Genomic DNA, 22,100 nt, shown 5'->3' on the forward strand with positions numbered 1-22,100 from the left:
TTGTAAAGTTTAATATTCTCTTTATCTTGATTATAATCTAGCCTCCATACTAAACATATTCCTAACTCAGTATTTCAGTCTAACTTGGTTTAAATGCCATTACTAGCGCTTATCGAACGCAAAAATTGTCCATTAACAAAGTTTTTTATAAGACAGTGTGGTAACATTAGAGAGCTGCGTTGTCGCGCATCGTTAAACATTAGTTACTTTTTGTTAGATCTGTACAAGAACCCGGGAAAAAAATGTTAACGCGCGGACGAAGGAAAGATCATTAAGAGGAAGGCGAAACGCGGTCCGCACGGACCGGCACGGTCGAGCGAGCGGTACTTTATAAACGCGCTGAAAAGTCCAAGTTTCTACATGCGGGTGCTGTTTAACAAGTTTGGTCTCAAGCCACCGTGCACACAAAGACCCACGAGCGGAGCGAACGAGACGGGATCGCGCGTGCGAGCGGATCCGCAACGATTCTTGTTTGATTCTCGTTTCTCGTGCGAAACTTTCGTGCCGCGTCGCCGACATTCGCCCGTCCTCGGTTGACGGCGGGCGACTCGAGGAAAACGGAGAAACCTGAAGAAAGTGTTCGATCCACCAGGAGGGAATCGCCGTACTCCGGGAGGCATTCCGAGGATTTCGCACGAAGGGTGGTTTCCCCTCTGGACGCAAGCCGTAGAAAGCGTGTAGAAGCCGCCGACGACGGAGGACAGGCGTGAGAAAAAGTGACGACGGGGTCTCGCAGGGGAGAGGCGCTAGTGATATGTGGGCATATACGTACGGAAATGGATTCACGACCGGCGCCTTGAGACGTGGCGGGATCCTGGCGATGCCAGTTGGCCAGGAAATCCTTGACGTGAGGTCGAGTGGAGTCCACGATGCGAAAACCCGTGATGTTGATGGCGCCATACTCGATCACCTCGCTCTCCCATCGGTCGTCCATTATCTGATTACAGCGAAATATACGGCAGTATTGGTACACGAAGGGGAATGCAAGTGGTCCGCGAGATGCACAAGGCTATGCCTGCAGCTCGCTTGCGTGACAAAGGTTGCCAGTCTTATAGCTCCCATTTCAGCTTTCGGCGCTCTAAAGGAACAAGTCTATAGTTTCGAGCGAAAAGCGTCCGCCTGCCAACGAGGTCCTTGATCTTTCGTCGCGTCTTTAAAGTCGACTCGAGAACGAGCACTCGAGTCACTGTAATATTATTACGGCGCGTTATTACCGCGTTCCCTTTGTTCCCTTATGAAAAACGTAATAGAACTGACGTCTCGATTTCAACTTAGACGCGCCGTATTTAATTACTCGAGCTCGAATGCAGCTACCATTTCAGTTTTATGCTGATATTGTGTTGTTACTGCGTATTATGCGCGGCAAAACCTCGAAACGATGAAAAGCTCGTCGTTCGTGTTAACGCGCGGCAGTTCTTCCGAACGAGATGAGAAGATGCGGGAGGGCAGGGGGAGAGGAAATTGATACGTCTGCGCCTCGCCACGGAGCTGTAAACGTCGCATGCAAAACGATAAGTCCAATTAAAATTGCGATTGCTTATTTTCGCGATCGTTAAACTAACGAGCAAACTATGGAGAGCAGGTTTGTTCAAGGGTGCCGGAAATGGCGGGCGGCGCCGGAAGAAACGCTTTCGAGCGAGGCATAACAATGATTTCGTTTAAAATTGAACTAATAATATCCGGTATCTAATTGCAATGTGTTATTATTAAGTGTTATTATTAGATTTCGCATCTCGTAGCTCGCGGCTGATCCGTCCTCTACTTTACTACTGCGCGGCCATCCACCATCATCCATCAACCGGCTGGAGATAATACATGGACGCTGTTAACGTTGTATGCGTGTTTAACTTCGTCGCAAACGAGTTCGCCACGTTACCAGTTTAATTTGCCGGTCTGATATCATCCCATCCGCCATTGCAGCGTTGACTTTTGAACTTTTACATTTGCGGTCAGAGAGCGGATAAAGTTTCGTAATATCCGACATTGCTAGTTGTTCAACAACTATTAGGTCCGCGTATTTATACTTGCGTTTCTACTGAGGAACTTGGGTAAAGAGACAGGAATTTTGTAGATTTATAAATGTGTCGATGGAAATTTTAGCGTGGGTGTACATGTGTGAGGGCTGAAATTATTCAAGACATTCTTTCTTTCTCTAGTTAAACATTAGCAATCATTCCCTCCGGTTGTTGAATCCTCACGTCGCGCGTGGATGGTCGTAGAAGAGAGACAGAAATAAGAAGTAACGAGAAAGGGCAAAGGATGTGAATTGCGGAAAGCGGGGGAAAATGTGCGAATCGACACGTCTGCGCCCCGGTCGCGCAACCGTTTCGAGAATGACGCGATAAATGACAATGGCGTGCCTCGTAGAGAGACGGAACTATAGATGTACATGCAGGTATGTACAACTATCTTCTCCGTCGCCGGAGTGTAATGCCGCCTGCTCTTCCGCAGCAACTCGCTGGAAGCCGCTAAACACAAGCAAACTGTCCTCTAAATTCTAAAGTACGGCGGAGACATCACCGGCAAAGATCCTTGCCCTCCCCCCTCCCCCACCCTCCACGACGGAGCGTTTCGTGTCAGTTTGAGCGACGGTTCTCGCTTGTTTCGAAAATTTCGCCATGCTGCGAATTAATCCCGCCATCCTGTTATAACGCAGACGGTGTACAAGTGAGAGCACTTTCGCGCAGTAAAGCGAAAGTCACTGTTTTGCATACCGAATTTTCCGGCTGGAGAAGCTTAGGAACGAAAGTCACCGATGTTTAAGTAAAAAGGGAGAAATTTTCAATTAATTGCAAAGTAATAGTTCTATTTATATAAATATATTTCGTAATATAGACAATAACGTAATGTTAGCCTAAAATAAATATTTTAATCTTAATCTTTCTTCTTTCTTTTGCAATGCAATTATATTGTAAACAAGAATGAAATTTTAATTTTATATGGTTTAATAATTTATTTATCTGGAGCATTAACACAGCAATTTGAGTGCAGTTATTCCAAGCGAGCAATTTGTGGGGAAAATATTTTTCGGACAGGTACTGACTTGGGAAAATTAACTACGAGATAGAACAAAAGCGCTACTTGTTAATGAGCGGTTGAATTAATTAAGGTTCTATTTTGTTCGACTCACCAAGCCACTCAGCAGATAATGATACGTCCTCTTTCCCAAGGCTACGTCTCTCACGTGGCTCACAACGATATCCTTCGCCATGTCCGTCGGGCAGTCGAGAACGACATATTTGTTATTCCATCTGCAATATTTTAATGGCATTTTACTGAGATTAGTCCACGCGGCAGAAAGGATTCGTGATGTTGAATTTTCCATGTATCGGAAGAGTGACATAAGTCTCGCGCGCCGGTTCGCCGCAATTCGCGCGCTGCGTTAACGCGTGGCTTTGTTGCGTTTGATCGATGCACCGCGGAGTTTCCGCGCTCATTTCGTTTGTAATAATTGGATATTGTATGGCAATTTGCAATAACGCCGTTGTTTTCGGTAACTACCACGCCCGGCCAATTCAAACCACCGCGATGGCAATTACTCGCTGTTGTTGATTACTTGCATCGCGTAAATGCGTAGCCGCTGGTGTATTGCAGTGCGAGCATGCCAACTTGTACGCTGCGACCAGCCTTATCCGTCACCACCGTTGATATGCCATTTTACAAGAAAATAACAGTTGTACTAAACAATCACCGAGCGAAGAAATAGGATTAGTATTCCAACAGCTGCATTTCTCTCGATTTATATTGAAGATAAATGAAAAAACTTGAAAAATCTATTTTAATCGAATATAGGCAAAATTATTTTCATTATTATAAACTGCACATCATCACATTGCGCATTGTAATATGTTCTCAAAATTTTACTTTTTCGTACCTGTTATAAGTATTCTTGCAAATACAAGTTAGTAACAATAAATTGCGAAATTAATTAATTTTTGAAGCTTATATATTTTCCTATATAACATCTCGGAACAAATTACATTAAAATATGTACATGTATGCTTGGAACGTGTGCTGCGTAATAAAGAAAAAACTTAATATTCATACTTAGGAATATCAAGTGTGAATACTGAGCTTCTCTGTGATGTTCCCAGCAAAAGGTGCCGTACTTTTTATTTGTGTCGTACGCTTCATTGAAAAAGACTCACCGATTAAGCTCTTCCAGGCTGCGTAGGAAATCGATCGCCTCTGACATGTTCTGTATTCTCTTGACGGTTTCGACTTGAAAGGAGTCGTTGCCTGGTTTCAAGCCCTGATAAATCTGCTGCAGCCTGAGTAGTCCTGAAACCCACGGGCGTTTAATTAAATTATAGGAAACGCTTATATGCGCACTCCGCTATATGGGCTACGACATAGGCTCGAGTTGCCACTCGTCGTTGTGTGTGTGTCTTCCGAAAATTACATACGCACGATTGCGCGTTACATAGACCATGTCGTAATTCATTGGCAGCCTCTGTTCAGTCTGCGGTTTCTCGCACAGTGTGAAATATCGCCTGTCTACGGGCAATGCCTCTAAGTTATAGAGAGTGTCGTAGATTGTTCGATTTGACCCGTCTCATATTTTTGGCAACGACAAAATTTAATCGCGTCATAATGCATCGTTGCAGTGGCGGCGTACGTATGTATGTGAGTCGATGTTACCGTGATGTCGAAATTGTGTTATACGTCCTTGCAGTTGTTTTTTTATAGATATTTCTATATAGCATTATATATATCTTGTTTTAAATTATAACAATGTATAAGAAAATTACAAAAAAATTAGATCACAATATTTACACGAATAATTCAAAAATAATCTTTTATAAAATGCAATGCTTAAGAGATTAGTTTTTTTTTTAATAGACATGGTATTTCTATATTTTCTAATTTGCATGTCTTAATTTGCATGTCTCCTTCAATTTCTGTTTCTTTAATATCGGTTAAATCTTCGTATCACTTAAGGATCGGACTATATTGAAAACGAAGGCTAGGATAGTCGTTTGAAATATGAAATATTCATTCGTTTTATGTGTGTAATAGATCTTGAATTTCTAATGCAGATATTCACATAAATCCGCGGATCTGTAGATATATTCGCCGTCTCCACCGATATCAAATATCCACGCATCTCCAAATGTATAATCATAGAAATACATGCATATTGCGTATCTGTAGTCTCCGGCAAATACACTATTCGAATTATATGCAGTATGTTATCGTGAGATACGATCAAATATATGTATATATATATATACACCAGTATGTGCCCACGCGCACGTGTACGCGAGGCACAACGGGAACGAGCTCGAGGCAGGGGTAGATTCTGATCGGACGTAAATTCGTAGAGGGAATCTATATAGCGTTACAAAATAGAGAAGCCGCTATTTAATCGCGCTCATTGCACCGCGAGGCCGCGCCAACGTCTTAACCGCCTGCCGTGCACATTTCGGGTCATTCGCCCCGGCATAACAACGCACTTGACCTCCCCCGAACTCGTTGTTACTTTTACGATCGCGGCCAGTCGGCGTAAGTTACGGCGGCGTATTGCACGACGCAGACGTGCGGTGAGTTACGGCGTAAGGAATTTTTGCCGGCGGTTCCGCGTCGCGGTCGCGCGATGAAAACATCGGCCGGAAAAAAAATTGGCAAGAACGCGGAACGGTGCTTCCGAACATCGCGGCGGAGGCTGGAAGAAGAACAGTTTTGAGAGAGGGGAGGATTCTCAGATGGGAGAGAGATATGAAGACCTGCGTTTCTTAAATGTATCTTGCGAAGGGTGATATTTGCTCCACGAGAAAGAAATGATTGGAATGGAAATACATCGTTTTAAATTTAAAATCACAAAAACATTTAATAAGAATGATTTTTGTCTTGATATTTGAAGAAGAGAAAAAATTTTGTAAAAAAAATACGTTCATTTAATTTTTGATAGTACAAAAGAGGCAAAAACGGGACAAAAAGCTCTCAATTATCTATTTTTATATTTAAAAAAATCTCGACGCATCTCTCGATATTTAAAAGGATTTGTTTGCATAATAAAAAAAAACGCAATAGGAAAGAGAACGGATAGCATTAATACAGCTTAATGGGACGCCGGATGCAGGAAACATGGTGTTAGAATGTGAAACGTATCTGGTCCTATCGCTATATTTTTTCTGCCGTCAGGCACGAGAAAGATGACCAGGTTAACGAGCGCGAATCTGAAACTGCGCGCGTACATACATGTCCGTTCGAGCGTTGCAAAAGAGCTTGACATTTCGATGAGTGCTATTGGTTTCACGCGAACGCCATTCCCACTTCAATTCCAATCCTTTCACCGCATTTTTCTTTCAATGATGAGTCTGACACGGTCACCAATGTCTAATTCGGAAATCACTTTCTTTCCACTGGCTGCGTCTCTGATCATTACTCGATAGGAAGGAGGAACTCAATAGGAATTTCGAAATGAAAGAATTTGAATCATCGAGGAAAGCATATTTTTATCATTTATGAATTGAATATCGTACATATCAAAATGGAAATGAAGTTCGCCAAAAGAATGTCCCGAATTAAAATAACGCTCTTAATTTACTTCCGATTACGTCACGATGAATTATTTTTCTTTGGACATTCCAACGAGAGATTTCCAACGAAGCTCCGAAGCAAAAACGATTCCGCGATGTCAGAATTTGACTGCGTCAGATTAACGTGATGAACCGTCACATCGTGCGTTCGCATCGTGCGCATGTTAGCGACGTAACGGAGTTTTTAATTAAATTACAAGTTTACATTATCTTGTCAAATTTCAATATCAGATTTCTTTGCGTTTCCTGAGAAGCCGCGTCGCGACGTATCCGTGCATGGCTCATCGAACGTGCAATTTATCTGACGTACACCGGAAACACACATAAGCTATCTCGTTATGGCTCCGTGTGTACGATCCCTTTAGCCGTTACAGTCGAGTCGTAGCAAGTACAGGAGACGTCGGTAATCGTGGAGTTGCCTTTGAAGCCCCGATGCTCGTTTGTAAAGCGTACGTGTGCACAATATCCATATCATCGAGGGATATGGATCTGCGTACAGAGTAAATAATAATTTTGAAATTTCAGAGAACTCGTGTCGAGGCAAGGCTTTGATGTGTCGTTCGTTTCATTAGTGCAATTACAATTCCGACAAGCGCGTCTGTAAACACGCACTGTGAGCTTAGTGTGCTCGCGCTGCCATAATAAGAATCTTATTTGACGTTTTATAATCACAGTGAATTCCTGGGCAAAATTGATATCATACTAAAATTGTATTTCAGATTGCATGACCGTTCAGTGATGCAGACAAATACACACGACAAATCCACGCGTAGTTTCTATATATTTCTAGGAGATTAAATATATCTGCTTGTACGAATGAATTCCATTGAATGGAATAGTAAATTTTAATTTTTTTATTTGACTCTGCTCAGAATAAATTTAGATTATCTACAAAAAAAGAGAATTGAATACAACAAGCTTGGATTTATATTGTATTGTTCCCGAAACTACCCTAACAATTTATATTATATAATATTCTTCTTCATTTTTTTTTTTTTTGAAAAGACGTATTTCTATAAGATATATATTATGATATAATTTGTATTTTTTGTGTGATAAAATGCTCGATTTGTAGTTTTAATATCAGCGTAAAATATTTATCTCGTACATTCGTATGAAAAGAAATTGACTTGATGGTATCACGAATACGCGTGAAGTCAATGACAAGACACGCAATTCAATTGTACCCGGTGACATTCAATATATTCCGAATCACGAAGCGACCTACCGACTTCCGTGTCCCATTTGCAGCATACGGAACGACTAATTATCGACGCGTCGCCGACGTCGATCGGCAGGTACAGAAAGCTAAAGGAGAACGGATCTGCATGCCTGCGTTACGACTGCAATATTTGCAAGTGATACGCGAATGATTCTCTCTCTTCCTTCCCCCCCCCCCTCTCTCTCTCTGTCTGCGAATAAAAGATAATCTGAAAATGTCCTCTCTCTCTCTCTTATCAATGCCCTATAGCGAAATGTTTTATTACGTTTTAAATTGATATTGCAGATAAACAAATTGTAAACTCTTAACTTGCATGAGTTCAAATATTGTGTTTATTATTCGTTCCGATATTAGATTGGAAATCGATGATTTTGCAATATTTTTTAATTTGATTGAATTTCTTGATGTTTTATTTTTTTTTTTTTAACGTTACATTTACTTTGTAGACTCTGATGCACCGGTTTGTTTAAATCAATTTCTTCTGGACAACTCGCCGGTTTACTCGTAAACTGAGAAACTAATTACGAAACACGATCTTCATGAAAGTTTGTTCGAACTGTAGTTTTATGAATTGGCATGTCTGGCTTCAGGGCATTTAATAGTCTTCATTTAATTTGAATTTCCTAGCATTTACTGACGCCGAAATAATGATGCTGTTTATTGCGAAAGTACGAATATTGCCTACTTTCAGTTATCTGATAGACCAATGAGGCTTAACAGGAAAATTGAAATTTATCTACTAATTAGAGCTGGCTTAACACGTACGCTTAAATCAGATCAAGCCGATTAAAATTTGAAATTTCTCTTCATTCTCTTGTTGAAATGGGCAATTAGGAGAAATGGATTGAGTTATGAAGCAAATTAAACTTAGTAATTATGACGTCGAAAAAGTTAATCTAAACGTCAATAATACATTTATTATTAAACATATTTTGATGTGTGTTTATAAAGTAGAAAAAATTTGTGAAGTGAAATGAATTTCGTAACTTCAAAACAATATTGATTATTTAACGTTCTTATTTACACTTGTTTATCTTCGATAATTTCCATTGAACGTGTTGTTTATTCGTTACTGAATTTTAAAGTTTATCGACGCTTCTACATCGAGATTTTAATACAAAGAAAAGCTTTCCCTTTGAAAAGGTAACTGGTTAACGTTTTTACGCGCATCGGATCGTTGTTGAAGGAGCTTGATCGAGGACTTTCTCCTTCGGAGCGCTCCTCTGAGACTGTTGTAGCCAATAAATGCTTCAATAACCTTTTTATTCGATAACTATGTTCACAGGCGTGATAACTCGATTCTGGCGCCTCGTATCTGTTGTTATGTGCTTAAGTGCGATGTTGCTGGGACAAACACACCGTCGTTCCTCCTCGTCTATTTCTCGTAACTTATTTTCGCCCGACTTGCACTAAATAGAAGTCGGAACTGCTTCTGGAGCGGGTGGATGCTTGCAAGGAGCAGTTCAGTAACCCGCACTGCTGCACTGCTTCCCAACTTCGACGCAAGCTTCTTTTTGCGCGGTCTTCGGTCCCGTTCTTCGCAATTAGCGCCGTTCTCGTCGCATCAACTACGATCGCAATCTCTTATATGCGGCGGAAAAACCGCCAATGAATTTATGGGGACTTTTAGATGCTTCTATATAGTGCAATAAAATACAACATTAATTCTATAAAGTATATCGCAAGTGAATTAATCGTTTTCTTGCAAACATCATTAAATCTTTTTTCTCGAATCGTTAGTATTATTTTTGTCGCGAGAATAAGCGATGCATAACGATATATTTCCGTAAACATCTCGTGAAAGGAGACTGGGACGAGCAAAATTCTACTCGTGGACAGTCCAATATGTTCTGAATCTATTTTTAACACGGAGCAGAACGTAGAACGGTATAGGGAGATGTTACCACGCTAATATCTTCGCATTGCGAAGTCGCATGTAACTCGACGACGTCTACGTGCAGACGCGAACGCAACCATCCGCGACCGCATAGACGTCCCCCGGGCAGGCACGCGAGAGTTAGTCTGGTACGGTGTGCGAGCAATCCCGTCTGCATCCCTCGTACCAGCGGATGGCCAGCGGTTTCTCGTGTCGCGTACTTCCAGACGAAAATGCCGTCGAGACTGCCGGAAACTAACGTCGCGATGGCGAAACAAGCAACGCTGCCATCCCCGCGACGCGACGGGATCGACCGATGTCTGATTGTATCTATGTATGTACGACGGGCTGTGCTTAAAGCGGAAGACGTCTTGTTACGCGCGACGCAGGCGGAATAAAAGTCTCCCCTTCGTACCGGGTGCCTCGCGAAATCTGCGTCCCTTTGTTACGGCAATTTCTGCCATCACGACCCAGCTTTATCAAACCGTCAAACGACAGCTTTCACAATCTTTAATATTCGACATTAAATATTCTGTCAAACAAAATTTAAATGGAAATCCCGTTGAAATAATTAATAAACGGATTGATTATTATCTGTCGCTCATCTGCGAATAATTATTACATGGCATCGATTATCGTATTACATATTACATAATAGTCAATTTTCTTTTGTTTTTTTAATTTTGCTCGTTGTTCCGAAAGGAAAATGAAAGTGTTGTGGAACACCCCATATGAAGCAACTCGCGAGGCATAGAAACACCACGATGCACCTGCGTGCAACTCGATTTTATCGAACGATCCTTCGTGCGATCGTGAGTAAAATTTTAAACGAAAAGCCGTCTTCCTCGTGCTGGTGCATTTCAGGCAAGCTGTATCAGAAGTCTCTGGGGCATATAGACTCTCCTACGATAAGCCTGAAATACACTGACCGTCAATTAAACGTGTGTATAAGTCCTTGTGGAGTTTCTGAAATTTTGTAGCTGTAGAGTGACGAGCTTTTCAATATCGATTCTAGTTAACTGTTTAGACAGGTATTTATTGATCTTTTAGTTCAGGGAGTCTCTTGTAAAGGCATAATTAATTATCTATTCTTGCGCATCTAATTAACAATGGATAAAGGAAACAATGGATAAACATGGATAAAGATATAATTACACGTACGTAATATATTCTATATACACACATAATATTTATATTATATATATATATATATATGTATGCATATACATATGTATATAAATTCACGGAATTGTGGATAGCGTAAACAGGAAAATATCTTATGATGCCGCTTGAAATGTTGAGAGCTAATGACTGTTCAATGTTTTCGCTTGCTGTTAAAATGTGACTATTAAGAACTATACTATTCCGGTTTGAAAGATGCTTATAATGTCAAAGGTAGTAAATAATCTGTGACAAGTGAAGTGTGGTGAATTGAAAGATAATAATAATCGCGACAAAGTACACAACCAATATTTTTTATTACATTATAATTAATGCGAAACTTACTATATCTTATCTTATCTTCTCCTATCTATTTATGTATGTTTAAATATAATTTTAAGTATTTTTTATCTTTTCTCCTGGCATTCGATTCAAATAGCCATACTGCAGCCTTGCAAAATTATTTAAATAGAAAATATTGCAGGAGCAAAGAAGCAATTTTTTTATTGTGACATTCTGTTGTCATCAGGTAACAGCATTGTAATCTATTAGCTTTAGATATACGATTGGATACGAACAAAGCCGTCCATGTAATTATCTTAAAATCACTTAGCGAAATTTACACCGAATGATTTTAACAAATGTCGTCGAGCGTTCGAGTAGATTTTCACCTTGAAATGGACGTCTGATTAAGGTCTGTCTCTACATCTTAGCCACGACGGACGGTTTGAGGTAACATCTGTGGCAGGCACGTCACCTCAAGAGAGACCCGAAGAGTCCGTCGAGCCGGAATAACGGAGGTCTGATTAGCGTGTCCTATCACGTAATCGTCCTCGAGGCAATCCCTAATACCTTCGTCTGTGTTCTTAATCTTGCGCATCGTTCGCCTTAAAACTGAGCCATTAGTCGTGGAAGACGGGAAGTGACGGGTGAACGGAAAGAAAGCCAACCGGGAGAATCTTCGGCTTCTTTTTTTCATACTTTTGTTCGGTTACGGCGACGAATCCGCGACATCGGTGCAGAAACTTTGGGAAAAACAGCGACCACAAGCTGCAGATACCGCTCCCGTTCCAAAGTGCACTGATTTTCTTTTACTTGAGTCGGAACTACGATGTCGGACTACGATGTTAAATGTAAAAATAAATATATACTCACGATCTACGTAAAGCAATAATTAAAACTTTATAGCCAGATAGAAGATCTGTTTACGTAATAAAATGTAACCTTTAAGATGTTTTTTTTTTCATTGTATGCATATTATTATTTATCATTGCCACGCGCGCGTATCGATATCGAGCACCATCATTGTCGGTAATTATAACTAATTACAATAACGCATGAGTGATCTCATCATCATGGAGTGCAGAATGCAGAATGCAATGCTTTATCGCCTCTCTTCCTACGATCAAAACATTCTATCACAGAAACAGTAAACAAGTGGAAATGGTTTGTTGCATTTAAGCAGTGTATCAATTACACGAAGAAAAAAAGGAAAGAAATGCACTATTGAAAGTGCTTCCTGCGTCCAATAGTTTCAATTTCCCGTGTTGCGAATTTTTTGAAAGTTTTCGAAGTTTTCGGAAATTTTCGAACAGTCATAAGCTGATTTTTTTTCCGTTTTCCTCAGGCGCATGCCAAACCTTTTTATCAATCTGACCGAGTGTGTTCGAATAGCCGAAAACCGGGCCTCTGTGAAACAACTGGCGGGAAGTGCCGGCCAGTAGTATCGACGGCTCTTCAACGAGTAGCTGTATTTCGTTCGTTTGAAAATTGCGAGCGGATATCGGTTTGAGTGCCGTCACTGGTTGTCGCGCGACACGATCGATCACCATCCGGTCGGCTCGTTCGCACCCGCGATAAAGATGCCCGTGCGCGGAGCAAAGTGGTAGCAGGTGTCGCGTGGCGTCCACCTGCACATCGCGCAACCGGGCTATAGCCGAGCTTATTATCCCGCCACCCACGCCCGTGTTTGAAACGAGGGGCCGTGCGATAACCACAAACCGCACAACCGCACGATTTTCCACTTGTTTTAATTAGCATCCGTCGCGACTTCGGGCAACTCGCGAGTAATTTCTGCATAAACCGCGCAGATGGAAGACGGAGAATTATAAAGCCGCGCGCGCGAAACCGGCGAGTGAATACGCGAAAGAATGAGGGTATACGAAGGCACGGTGTTTTTTTTTTTTTTACATATTACGTTTTATTGGCACCGTAGTTCTGTTTCTCGCCTTTCACCGCGGAATCCGCTTCTCGCCGACGGCGTTCGTTATGGAACTTCGTCGTTGATGGCGCGCGACAAATATTTACGTCCACCGCGTGCGCGCCCTCACCGCAATCGCCGAGTTTGCGGGGTAATTGGAATAGAACCGCGAAAACTTTCGCGCAAATGTTAACGTCCGACTTCGAGCACGGTCACTCCGCGCCGGATTGGTCGCGGAAATGCGCGCATTATAAATCCTCATGCAAATTTCTCAAATTATAGTTGTTTGTTGGTAGAAATATTCAAGACCAGCGCTACGGCCAGAGCATTCGCATTTTGACATTCTATGCACCGCAATATGATTTTATTTGTATGTTACGAAATTGTGCCCATTATAAACATTTTCATGTTGAACATTTTCGTAATGGGCCAACTTAAAGAGACAGAAATCACGTTTTTGGATAAAAATTGTAAAAAATAATTCATTAAAAAGAGAGTTTCCTAAATATTTGTAATAAAATATTAGTACTGTACTCTTTGTATACTATTTTCAATATTTTCAATATTTTAAAGTTTTTTGTAGATTTTTCTGAATTTGCTTGTTTTTAATCATGAAACCTGTAGAGTAAGTCAATTAGATCGATACGTATTTCTAGTACTTGAGAAAAATTGTATCAAGTATACTGCAGTTTGTTTATCTTTTTGAGACTCACGTTCAATTACTATCTGTAAATGTTAGGATACGCCCATAATCCTTAGGCAAGGGTTAAAGGAAATAAAGCGTCTTTTCCAATTCTTCAGCACGACGGGATATCCCTTTTCGCCATTACGTACCTCATTTTATTTACGACTCGAGGAGAATCATCGAGTGTATCGTGTGCGATTAAGTCCATCGATTTCTCAAGATCGTTTTCCTACGGAATGGGCCGCCTGATCTTTCAGCCACGCAAATCGAGCATGCCGAAAACTCGATCGACCCTGGAAGTCGCAGTGTCGTTCTCGCTTCGGAATCGCTGCCGGTAATGGAAATTACCGGCAGAATATGCGGCGCCTAACACACGATAACCCATTCTAGATATTCGACTATTATATACACCGGCAGCGTATACCGTGTATACGCGTCTTCCGCGTGCCGAGAATTTTGCGATTCAACGTAACGCCGTCAGTGCTCGATATTTATCGCCGGGCGTTAGCCCGACGCTCTTATAAAATAAAATTCCGATACGTTTCGCTCCCTTTTCCTCCTTCTCTCCAGCATCATGCTGTCCTGAATTCCGCGCGTTCCAACAATACTCGAATTCACCTCGTAAACCGGCAACGCCCGACGCAACATTAAACGTCAATTTAGTTCGTAAACTAATTCGCAGCTGCGCGGCGAAATTCGTTGGATGTACGCGGGATCCGGTCGCGCCGGAAAGCACGTTGCTTCGTGCAACGGGCGTCGAGCTTTAAGTTCTCAGATGAATTAGAATTAAATTGGATTTAGTAAGAAATATGAATGAATGAGGATCTCTCTCCCTCTCTCTCTCTCTCTCTCTCTCTTTCTCACTCCCGAGCGTGTAAAACTCGCGCGTTTTCACGAATCGTCGGTACGAGGCGGCTCAAAGAGAGAGAGGCGATTTTCAACGCGAAATTCACTCCAAATTTTGCGCAGCTGGCTATAATTGCCGACGGGGATAGGGTCGGCTGCATCCGCGCACGGCATTCATCACGCTCTTTTTTCCGCGGTTATTTCCACTGGATGGCTTATCCGCATTTTCGTTATCGTACAATGAATACCGCACGAATACGTGTGTCTCTCTGCACTTTGTACCCCCGTAGCGCCATGCGGAAATTAACCGGACGATCACCCCGGCAATCCCAACGAATGTAAAGCTGCGGCCTGAATTTCAAATGTTAATGATCAACTTTCTCTATTTTCCCGTCGAACTGCTTGTTAGCGGATCATGTTTGCACTATCATCATGTCCACCGCATCGTGTTCATATTTGGCTCCCAATTAAACGCACGAAATCGCATGTTAGGTGCGTACGCCAAAAGTGGGCCAGGCAAATACGCTCAATTAAATATCAATCTATATTTGCACACGATGATGATTTTTATTTCCAAAACCAACAGCAAATAGTAGTTTAAATAACAGTTGCATTTAAAAATACGATGCAATTTATTGCGTTACATTTACTTATATGCCAAATAGAACATAACGCCATCGATTTTTCCGAAAATTTAATTGGTTTTTAAAATACGACTTTCGTCTGTCATGAAATACTGATTGTAATCAATTGCTAATAATTGATCGCTAATTTCTAAGAAAGAATCTTGTATCGTCAGACTTACGTTGTGATTACAATCAAGTTTATGCCAATAAACCATTAAAATAGAGACATCCAGAAGGGAAATATAATATTGTTTGTCATAATTATCAGTAGAATCAATAATTCTTTGCCGATTTATGTCACTACGAACGGTTTGAAATCAATGTCCTGTACAAAACGTCAGGTGCAACGTCAAACGCGGTGGGAGCGATACGCGCCACGACCGGGCAACCTCGTTGCCGCAACCGAACCGCATCCACTCATTCTAATTTTCTTTATGGTCGTTCGCGATCGGCGGTATGTGGACGCGCGATTTGATCGGGGCGTGCCGCGGCATGGCGTGACGTGGCACCTAGCGCGAAAATTCGCCGTTCGGCGGCCACGCAGCGGCGGTGACGCCGAATTTTCAATGAGCCCTCCCCCCCCGAAATGCGAAACCGAATTCCGACTATCAGTAATCAGTTTTCCTACCCGCTTTAACGCACGACCGGCACGACGAGCAACGGGCAACGGGGGGTTTCGAATGAACGGGGAAACGCCGAATTACGCGGCTCGTAATTAGTGCCGTTAAGCCGCACGGTAATCACGGTGTATCGGTATCACGTTGCAAATGTTGAACATACGCAGCGCGCGCGCAGGGGGGGGGGGCAACACTGCATCGCGGAAAAGAAATATAAATTCCGCATTCTCTCGCAACATTTATAATGTGTAATTAGAGCCCGCGTGTGCGGCTGACCGGCTCTGCGGCGATCGCGGGGTCCGCTGCTTAAAACTGTATACGCACATGCGGCTTCGAGTGACGCATTAACACTTTGCCGTCAAAACTCGGCCGTCCAATTACGGGACAATCGACACATTGAATATCGAATCACGGGATATTCGCGAGAACCTTGTTATCAAGGTATCAGGTATCATTACCTTTCGCGATATATTAGCGGGATATTTTTTTCTTTGACGTACAACCTTGTTATAACCTCGTAGAGTGTAGCGCTCGCGCGAGGGAATCGTGTTACGTGAAACGCAATTCGCTCGAACGGTAAAGTTAGTGCACGCATGATGAAACGTGAGGCCGATATTACGCGTTTTCTCGCGCGTGTCACCGAATTTTTGTTTATCGCGCGCCGCGCGCCGTTTGCGATACGGCGCGGCGCGGCGCGGCGCGGCGGACACACGGCGCGACTCTCAAACGGTCGTCATTTTCGAAAATAATTTAATCGACAGGTTGTCGATACGGAAATCGTCGCGATGCAGCTGCGTCGCGTGCCTTGTTTCTCTTGTCACGCGTTTTTGAACGGCACAATTGTAACGCGGACGACGGCAAATTGAAACGGGATGGATCGGCGCCGATACATCTCTCTCTCCCTCCGTACGCCCGTCGTCCGTTTCCGGAGACCCGAAGGACAACCCGGAGGCCGGGCTAAACCCCGTTAAGCCTGAGTTAAACGTCATCATAGCCGGCCATTATTGCGGCCCGCTTAGCGTCGCTCATGAAGGTAAATAGAATATTCCGTGCCAGCTGGGATCATTCGACCGTAGAAATTAATTCTGCTCCTGCCGGAGTTTATCGGCAGGGCACGAAGTCATCGAACGAGTTGCGTCGCATCGCGTCGCCTAGCATCGAAGTTATCTTAATGGAAAAGTTCGGATCGCTCTCTCTCTCTCTCTCTCTCTCTCCCTCTTTCTCTGCCGATTGACGCAACAGTTGAATGTACGACCAATTATGGGGAATATTGCCTTCTGGAAGCGCGCGCGGTCTGTTCACGAGACAGAAAATAACAGTGAATTATTGAGAAACTGCAGGAGACCGTAATTCTATTGTTGTTTCCAAATCGGCAGCTGCTATTACGGGACGAATGGCACGGAGAACGCGACACTACCTCGGCTAACTATCGTGATCGCCAATCGTGAATACCTGCAGTTATTGTTTTGCTTGCCGTCAATTTTCAGAACGTTCACCGTGATTAATGATTGGCACGGAAGAATTTACGGTGACACGCAAAAATGTTTGGACATCAAAGTGTCGCGCGGAGACAAGCGGTCAAACAAATAATTGTGTGTGTGTATGTGTCACGGTACATCGTGGCCATAATTACGGCCGCGTAATTCTGCGTTCGTTGTTAACTGTGACGGCGATATTAATTAAAAATTCATTCTGAGGCAACCACGTCACGTGCAATTAACAAATTCCAGCGTAGAACCGCGCGCTTTTCCATCCCTATGGACCCAACGAGTGGACTGCGACTGAGATTGGGTGACTCCTGTCGCTTCTCGATGATCACGTAGATAGAAAGTTAATTTAGAGAATGCGTCGCATGGATTTCCGCTCGCGGCTTGCTGCGTAAAGTGCGTGTGTGTAACGCGATTGTATTTGGGAAAGTAGCGGAAGGCAAGCGGATTACACGCGAAAACGTTGACCTCTGGCGCTCTGCGTTCCCTCGGTGCGTGCGCGTGCCGCAATTCTGCAAATCTATTTATCGTACATTCACGATAATTGCAACGCGAGATTATCCGCTGCATAATTTCATGCCGCAAATTCCGTAACTGGCGCACGAGTGGTGAATGTCGTGTCCGATTCTCTCGTCCGGTCGCGTCGTCAGAATGCGGGTCCACGTGGGCTCATGGTCACGTAGGCGACGCACGGGGGATCTCTTGGTGCGAAATGCCCGAGCAAAGAAAGGCGACGGTCGAGCACGTCGACCCGAGGCAAGCAATTTTTCTGCGCGACTCTTTGTGTTTCCGCTCAATTACCGGTGTTACGTCGGTACGGGTCGAACGGAAGAGCTGCGGACATACGGATACGAGTCGCGAGATGGTGTAATATTCACCGCGTGTTTCGCCAAATGTCGCGTATGTGTAATTTAAAAGGTTACGATAAGCTCTAGAACTTCCGCAAGTTACGAAAGATGAGAGAAGATGAGACTGACGACGAGATGAGGAAGAGTCGTGTACATGATGTAAAAATCGATCAGGCTAACGAGATGAAATGTACACTGGAAATGTGGAACGACGTGTCGAGGCCGTCTTAGATATTTCCGAGTCCATGAAAAATGATTGCCATAGGTTATAGTCACTTTACGACAAAGTAAGATAATAATTCCAATTGGTTTCACACATACATACGTAGCTTCGGAAGTTGTAGGATGTAAAATTCGTTTGTATGTTCTACGCGTGAGTGAGTGAGCGTGACAGAATGTTATAATGACGTAATACTTCGTTACGTAATCTTCTTTTCAGCGGATGTTAGAAACAGGTTGGAAAACGTCACTTATTTTGCAAGAGATTTAAATCTGATTTTATAAATAAGATTTATAATTTAATTTATTATAAAATGTAAGAAATCTCTCTCGACTATTTTGCTTCATATTTTTACGTTTCGTAAAATATACTATTTACTTTTATTCTGAATATTCCGCACAACATTCGCGCACGCAATATGCAGACAAATAATTTTAATTTGAAACATTCAGACCCTCACACACACAATATTTAAGCAAATAACTTGAAAAATTATTTTGTTTAATACGATTTTTTTCCCTCTGTCGTTATATATCCAATTAGCTACGTCGCTTCCTCGCGCAGCGACGAGCAAAACGTAACAATTTGCTCGTCAACGTGACAGGAATTACCGACGTACGAGTGTCGACGGTGTGCGACTAATTTCTAACACGTACACGCGCTCCGTCTTCATTTTTCGCTGTAACTGCAGCAGCGACTCCGAAGGATGCGACTTGTGATAGTCGTAATAGAGCTCGACGTTGATATCTTCGTCGCATTAGTTTTATGCTCTCCGAGCGACCATGCGAATATTACATTGTAGAAAAAAACTAACATGATTTCAGAAAATATGCATATTAAATGCTCATCGGACCTATAGAACATACCTGTGATATTATAATGTTCATCGGACTTATAGAACATACTTGTGATATTACATTCCGTTAACACGATACCATGCTTTATTACAGTCTCTATATGTAATATTTAAAACGAAAAAGCAGGACAGACACGCGTATATCTCCCGTCATGATATTAAATTTTGTTTTCAATTTAATATAAAATGGTCTTAATTTGTCGCAGAATGTTAGATTGAACTTTTGAAAGCTGGATAAAAATATTTATACTGATTTCGAAAAAACCCACGCGGCGCTTAATCCGTACACCGTAGTAATAACTGCTACGTCGGAATATTTTGTTCGTGTCGACGTGCCTCTTTTTTAGTTAATTCAATTTATTTACTACGCGTAGAAAATAAACAATGTAAAATGTCTGTTACATATATCTCTGTGATTAAATTCTTATAGTTTAAACCGAGTGCTTTGGATTAGCTTGGTAAAGTGGTCTTACCCCGAAATCCGGTTGTATTCCAGTTGATAATTTATGTAAGCTGAAACCTCGCTCTTAGTTGCCAGCCCGAACATATGCCCAGGACTGTTTTCATGAAGTAAATAATGAAACATTCCTTACATAAACAAGCCGTAAGAGCGAAGCAGACCGAAACACGCGGATTGCGCTCTCTATCAAGATCATATGCTCGTAATGCACTCACGAGCTGTAATTCTATGCTTATGTAATATGTCGTATATCATGAAAATAACAGAACTGAATACGTTTGAAAGTTCACTTCAGAATAATATTGATTAATAAAAATATCTTACCATGAAAGATACAAGAAAATGATACTATTTGTCTACTATATATATACTTGAACTAGAAAAACACAATAATAATAAAGTTGTTCTTTGATGTTGCATTGCAAGTTACAAGTTAATGCCTTAAAGTTATATGTTAATTGAAAGGAATTTTTCGTTCATCTCGGACACGTTAGAATATTTTGACTTTGTTTGAATTAACAAAGTCAAAATTAAAATGTGAATGAATGAATTATTCCGATATAACACAGTTACAAGTAATGATTAAAGTTACAAATATGTATATTTTATTTAACATGATTTGGAGCCTATTAAATTCATAACTCAAAACTTTCTTTTTTTAATGCTTCTCTCTTCGAAAAAAAAAATGACTTCTATATCTGCTGTCAGATAAAAAACGCAATATTAACTCAATTTGCTCGCATCAACATATTATTTACTATTTGACAAATTATGCATTTGAGGAGTCGATATGAAAAATAATGTAAAATTTAAAATCTTGTTAGAATTTTTCTTCTTGCGAAAAGATTCTGGCGTTATAAAAAATTGTAAATTATCACTGGCTGTATTATTCATAACGTATATTCATAACGTTCCCTTTTAAACTGCACATTTTTATTCCCAGCAGTTATAGTCCTTCTTATGTCAACTCTTCATTTGCCAACGGATAATAATAATTGTAGCGCGGTGTGTACAGAGAAGATTATTTTTGAGCGAAGTTACACCTCCTGCGGACGGGTTATTAGACTAGAAGCCGCGAGAGAAGGTGGTCGAACTCTCGAATGCCGTGTCTTGCCGACGGTGGCCGTCGAGGGGAGATGTTTATGTCCATTTGAATTCCAATTAATGGCATGTCGAGGACACTTTGGAACGCGTGACATATCGCGGCGCATTGTTCCGCCGCCGGACGGAAATGGTGACCGGAGTCGGGCCGTTTAAAGGGCTCGGTAGGATCGATCGCTCTCTCGCGGACCTCCCTTCAAAATAGAATCCCGCGGTAGCTTTTTCATTATCTCGTATTTCCACAAAGCCCCGCGGCTAAAAGAAGCGACGTCGGGTCGGTATTTTATAGGAAGCCACCCTCACCCTACTCTTCCTATCACACAAACGCGATACGCCGATAGTCTATTTTATAGCGTATCCGGCACAACGGAAGAACAAATTTTTCAAAATACGTGACGTTTGACGACAATCCGGTCGATCTTAAAAATCTTGCTCGACACAAATTGGCACTACTTTCAAAGGCAATATCTTATCTACTATAAGATACTTACAAGCATTATTACTTTCCTGACGGCAATTTTTACGTCATTTTTATATATTTAGACTCATTAAGGTTTTATGGTTGCAGTTAATAGAACCACGATGACAACCGAACTCATTTTCTAATCTAATTTAAACAATTTAATTTAAACAACATGAATAATACAAACAATATTAAGAAATAATGTAAAATTTAAAACCTCAATATTTCATTTTCAGATTCTAATTTAAAAAAAAATTGATTTTTTTAAATTGTTTATAAATTTTTATTCTCAGTTTTTACTCCGCGGTTATACTGTAAGTATCAGTATTATAATATTTAGTGTAGTATGGAGAAATAAAATTTTGTTTAATTTCTCTTATATACCATAATGTTCTCACTCAAAAAGTTTGATACATTTTCTTTACATAAAAGCTTGCGCAGACAGCAAGGTCGTTCAAAACTGAGTTGAATTAATGCTATCGTTACTTCAATAGAGAAACATTGTTTGTATGCAACCTGTGACGAGTCCGGGCACTCCCGGACAAGTACGTGCGATGGAGATCCTGACAATGTTAAGCACGAATCATAAATGAAAGTCATTCCTGAATTTTCACTCGCGGACAGCACCGGGGGACGGTAAAAAACACCGGAAGTCGCAGATATTACGTACGTGTTCCACTGGTCGCGAGTTTGTCCACGCCGAGGGAGAGCCGTGGAGGAAATGTGGAATTTTCGTTAGTCGGCACCCCGGTCACGTGCGCGGTGCAAATTGAAATTCTTGTTTCGCCCGCTGGCATTTATCATGACCGTTCTGCGGCTGATCATTGGATCTTATTTCGCTCGGTTTATATCGATCTGCTTTAGCGACACACGCTTTTTATTTTGGTCGC

At 41.7% G+C, this 22,100-nt stretch overlaps 1 protein-coding gene across 3 annotated transcripts in view; it reads right to left on the reverse strand.

Moving 5' to 3' along the window:
• LOC105455968 (glutamate receptor 1) overlaps positions 1-22,100 on the reverse strand; it is a 208,986-nt gene that overhangs the window by 15,851 nt on the left and 171,035 nt on the right. For all 3 annotated transcript variants that reach the window (XM_011699707.1, XM_011699709.1, XM_011699708.1), the window contains exons 5-7: positions 4,149-4,281; positions 3,131-3,251; positions 773-937 (exon numbers count right to left, since the gene is read on the reverse strand). In XM_011699707.1, coding sequence (XP_011698009.1) covers positions 773-937; positions 3,131-3,251; positions 4,149-4,281 — 419 coding nt within the window. The remainder of the gene's footprint in view (positions 1-772; positions 938-3,130; positions 3,252-4,148; positions 4,282-22,100) is intronic.

The sequence above is a fragment of the Wasmannia auropunctata genome, unplaced genomic scaffold (genome assembly GCF_000956235.1).
Source record: "Wasmannia auropunctata unplaced genomic scaffold, wasmannia.A_1.0 LD335828.1, whole genome shotgun sequence".
Taxonomy (NCBI): domain Eukaryota; kingdom Metazoa; phylum Arthropoda; class Insecta; order Hymenoptera; family Formicidae; genus Wasmannia; species Wasmannia auropunctata.